Below are 5,141 nucleotides of genomic sequence, written 5' to 3' on the forward strand. Positions count from 1 at the left end.
CGTTATATAATAACTAATTAATTTTTATTGCAGCAAAGAGATATTAAATCTTAAGTTTTTTTTTGTTTTTTGACAGTCCACAGAAACAATTTAAAAAAAGCATGGGGTACCCCTTAATTCATACCAGCCCTGGTCTGAGGTCTGTCTTGCATTGGTGCTGGTCTGAGATCTGCAGTGCATTGGTTCTGGTCTGAGGTAGCCATGCATTGGTACTGTTCTGAGGTCTGCTGTACATTGGTGCCGGTCTGAGGTTTGCCATACATTGGTTGCGGTCATGGGCGGACTGACCATTCAGGCAGATGAATAAGGCATCACACCCAATGATCTCCTCTAAATTCAGAGCAATGCCATATGATGTGATACCAAAGAGAATAAATATGGTGGAATGCCACCACCAACACGTCCAGAGCTGGCCCACTGTGCCAGGCCATGCCAGTGAGTATGGCTGTATGTTGGATCGCAATGGCTAAGTAAGGAATTACAGCTGAAACAATCAAATCCTTAAAAGAACCCATTAGAAAATATAAAAGGAGCTGCTGGTTCATCATTAAATCATAGTGGGTCTAATTTTGAGATGCCTGTCATTTTTTGGGGTCACTTTCATAAAGGCAAAATAAATATTTTTTTTGTCTAGCAGACCTGTAAAACAGATGAAAATCCTATGCTGCTGAGTGCACCAGTTCATAATCAGCCTACATCTCCCACTGTGTGTTGTTGTAATGGGAGTGGCATCATTTGATTGTAGTTAGTTTCTGCAGCACACAGACACCAGAGCAGGAAGCCCATTCAATAAGGAGCAGATAAAGCTGAAGGGTGGAGAGATTGCTGCTACCATAAGCTTCACTGTTAAGTTGGACAAGAGCACAGAACAGCCGTGTTCTCATCTGAATGTGAGGTCTGATGGTAACTGTTATATAGGGACCCATTATGCAGAGACCTGAAGAAGTACAAAGCAGCTGTTAGCAGGAGATGGTCTTCTTCACACTAGTTACATGAAGCCAAGTAATATTTGATTGGTGAGTACATTCTCTTTTTTACACATAGTCCCACTTTTTTCAACTGAATATAGCACGAATAATGTGCTCACTTTGGAATCAAGATCAACATCATTGTACAATTCATTGCTCTTGAAACAATCTTTGTAACAAATCTGGATTCTAGCTATGGACAACCGGTCTTTTGTCACCATTCTAAGATGTTCTTGGATCACCCATTGTCACCTGATACCTGGCACGTTGAAGATTAATGAATAATAAATTCCACAACCTTTCCATTACCAACAAAGTAAGTATAGTTGAAGACAACCTGTAAAGACGCCTCATTCACTGTTTTCTGTTTGATCTGCTGGATGAATGATAACTAAATGATGAAGAATCTTTCTGTACTCAACAATGAGAGCTTACCAGACCTCTATGACGATGATCTCTTCCCTCCATGTACTGAGACTGGATGTCCCCTTTTCTCCATCAGGATTCTCATCCCTGTAACAATTGCCAGTCTGGTTATAATGGTTGCTGGACTCATTGGGAATGCCATTACGATCCTTATAATCAAAAAATACAAAGAAATGAAGACAACCACCAACTTTTACTTATCCAGCATGGCTGTGTCAGACATGATCATCTTACTGTGCTTGCCCTTTGACTTGTACCGTATTTGGAGGTCTAAGCCTTGGATCTTTGGGGGTTTTCTTTGTAAATTTTTTGCCCTGATTAGTGAAGGTTGTACCTATTCCACTATTCTTCATATCACTGCTCTGAGCATTGAGAGATATTTAGCCATCTGCTTTCCCCTAAAAGCCAAAATCTTTATTACCAAGAGGAGGGTAAAGATTGTGATCATGTTTTTGTGGGTTGTAGCCCTCCTATCTGCTTTCCCGCTTTATAACATGTTGGATAGTGTAGAAGTTGATAATGACACTGGACCCTCCAAGACCAGCTGGGAGTGTCGATATACAGAGTATGCTATGGAGTCTGGTCTCCTTACAATCATGATGTGGGTGACCACAGTGTACTTCTTCTTCCCCATGTTCTGCCTGACTATTCTCTATGGCTTTATTGGGAAAACACTATGGAAAAGCAGAAATTCCATTAGAGGACCTAATGCTGTAAATCGGGGAAGAAGTCACCGACAAACAGTCAAGATTCTAGGTAAGTGTTGAACTCACTCCTTTTTTTTAGATATTACTAGTATACTTCTGTGATACAACAAAATGTTATTGAATATCTAGTTCCTAGGTGCCCAAACCATCCATGTGCAGTCCTTTGCTACTTGCTGTGTGGCCCTTGATCCTCAGCAACTAGTAGTGGGAATTGGGGCAATAATTTGTGAATGAGCTGTAATAACATTTATCTCTTGCAGTCTCGTGTAACATGACCCCAGTCTCTGACTGACTACTGCAGCATGTCTACAGTCTCCATCTACTCCTGTAGCATGTCTGCAGTCTTTAACCAATTCCTTTAGGCCTGGTTCACACCTAGGCGTATTGCATATGCGCGTTTGTCGCGCTGTTGTCCTGCGGTTTTTTTACCGCGATTTGCGGTAAAAAAATTGCGCGATAAACACGCGTTTCCGTTGGCTACTTGGCTGTATCCCAATGGAAACACGCAACAAAAACGGCCCAAAGTAGTACATGTACCTTTTCAGGTGTGGGCCGTTTTGTAGCGCGTTAGGGACGGGCTGAAATACGGCAAGGTGTGAACCAGACCCATTGAATACAATGGGATTTAGATGTTTGAGCGTTTTGTAGAGCGTTCGTCGAGCGTAGAACGCGCTACAAAACTTTCAGGTGTGAACGAGGGCTTAGTGAATCTACAGTCTTACAGTCTTCTGTAACATTACATATACTGATTATTATGTGTGCCCCCCCTAGAGTTTGCAGCTGAGGTCCCCTATACCTCAAAAAATCACTGCTGAGGATCTATTCTGTATTAGGAGCTCACCTTCTGAAAACAAATTTAACACCATACTTAACCACATGTTACATTGATTTTGGAAAGGATTTGATGATCCTACTTTTTTACCCGATAGGCACATCCAGTGCTAAGTACAAGCTGAGCAAAACTGAAGCAGGTGTATTTAGCCCTGGATGTGCACCACTGTAGCCGGTCACCTGTAGCATTATGGTGGAATAATGGAGGAATAGCTAAAAGTCTGCAATCAACCTGAATGTTTGTCCTGAAGGTCTGCAGATATTATCTCCTAGGGATAGAGAACAGGAGATCAGAATTTCCATTGCTTCTACGGGCTTTACTTCTGCCCTTTCATTCCACCATTATTCTCTCAATAAGCAAAATATAAGTATTGTGGTCAAGTATTGGGGTCAAGCTTTAAGATGGTCCTGAATTGTTTTACAGTGCCAACAAATTTGTGCATAAGTCAAGGACAGTGGATTGGAGCATGGGTATGACAGGTGATATATTAAACCACCTTAATGTGACACTGACCTCAAGAGTTAAATCTTAGAAATACATCCAAGTACCCTAGCTATAAATATAAATGTAGCTTATTTTTGTATCACTCGGCTGTGGATCCTCAAATCATCTCTGAATTGGTGCTGACACTGTCCTTCCTTCTGGAGGGTGGCTAACTTTGTTCCCCATGGTTCTTGTGTGTGTTGTAGAGTAGCCACTGCTCCAAGCTCGCTCCTGTGATGGACTACAATCTCAATACAAATTAGTCGACTAAACTTGAGATTGTAATCCATCACAGGAGTGAGCTTGGAGCGGTGGCTACTCTACAACACACACAAGGATCATGGAGAACAAAAGTAGCCACGCTGCGGAAGGAAGGACAGTGTCAGCACCAATTCAGAGATGATTTGAGGATCTACAGCCGAGTGATATACAAATAGGATACATTTTTGTTAATAGTTCAGGTACTTGAATGCATTTTGTACATTTAACTCCTGAGTTTAATGTCACTTTCAAAAACAAAGATTTGTCTGGTGTTCCATTTTAAAAGACAGTCATCGTCTTCTATAGAGCATTTGAGTGCAAGTTGTGCAGATATTGTTTCAAAAGTCTTGTATAAAATTGCTAAATATTCCCAATCTCATGTTGACTGCACAAATAAGGTCCAGTATTGTTAATAGTTAAGTTACCTGAATGTATTTTTAAGATTTAACTTCTGAGTTTAGTGTCACATTAAGGTGGCCCAATATATCACCGGTCACCCCCATGCTCCAATCCACTGTCCTTGCCTCATGCACAAATGTGTTGGCACTGTAAAGCAATCCAGGACCATCTTAAAGCTTGATCCCAGACAGATATATAAGAATAGCACTTTGTGACAGTCCTTGAACTATCTCTAATGTAACAAGCACCATAAATATGACAACTAGAAATTTGAATTCTTCTGCACCAGTTTTAATGGTGTCTCTTCTGCCTTTAAGCGGTGGTCGTGCTGGCTTTTGTCATCTGTTGGCTGCCTTTTCACATTGGAAGACTCATCTTTGCGTACACCACTAACAGTGAGGTGATGAGGATTTCCCAGTATTTCAATATTGTCGCCATGGAGCTCTTCTACTTGAACGCCTCTATCAATCCAATCCTGTACAATCTTATCTCCAAGAAATACAGGACTGCTGCCCATAGACTCCTCCGACTGGCCAGGCCCGATGAGCGGGCCTACAATGTCATCAAGGATGAAACTGGAGGTCACACAGAAATCACCACGTTTACCAACAATTAGTATATTACCCAAATCTGATAGAGAGGGTAACACTGTATGATTGTAAAGACTTTGCTGTAGAAGGTCATCCCACCATCCCTCATCGATCTCTAAAATTCAGGGTAAAAAAAAATGTCATGTATTGTGCTGTAAATATTTCTGGTTCCATAAGACTGTGTTAAAGTATATGTAAACCCTAAATGAAATAACATCTAGTTTAAGTTATAAATAAATAAAGAAGGTGATCAGCGCCAGTAAGTGTAATGTGAAAATAAGAGCTACCAAGCACTAAGGATATAAATAAATATCTGGAAAATGTGAAAAACAATATTGTGCCGAGCTAATAATCATACACATCTAAATAAATTGAAACATATATAAATGAGTCACATATATGAGCCTTCAAACAAATGAGCCATAGAAAATATCTACACACAGACATAAAAGCAATATAGACAAAGAGAGTCCCA

The 5,141-nt window shown here is 40.6% G+C and overlaps 1 protein-coding gene across 1 annotated transcript; it reads left to right on the forward strand.

Moving 5' to 3' along the window:
• Positions 1-1,366: 1,366 nt before the first annotated feature.
• Positions 1,367-4,692, forward strand: MLNR (motilin receptor). Its single transcript, XM_018560129.1, has 2 exons — positions 1,367-2,150; positions 4,394-4,692. Exons 1-2 carry the CDS (start codon positions 1,367-1,369, stop codon positions 4,690-4,692), a joined length of 1,083 nt encoding a protein of 360 aa, XP_018415631.1.
• Positions 4,693-5,141: the final 449 nt, after the last annotated feature.

This window comes from Nanorana parkeri, unplaced genomic scaffold (genome assembly GCF_000935625.1).
Source record: "Nanorana parkeri isolate BGI_ZX_2015 unplaced genomic scaffold, ASM93562v1 scaffold434, whole genome shotgun sequence".
In the NCBI taxonomy this organism is placed as follows: Eukaryota; Metazoa; Chordata; class Amphibia; order Anura; family Dicroglossidae; genus Nanorana; species Nanorana parkeri.

What these genes read in the sequence shown, in the direction of transcription:
- MLNR (XM_018560129.1), top strand. Translation starts at nt 1,367, where the DNA reads ATGAAGAATCTTTCTGTACTCAACAATGAGAGCTTACCAGACCTCTAT. An exon ending in ACAAACAGTCAAGATTCTAG is followed by an intron (nt 2,151 to 4,393) that starts GTAAGTGTTGAA and finishes TCTGCCTTTAAG; the next exon opens with CGGTGGTCGTGCTGGCTTTT.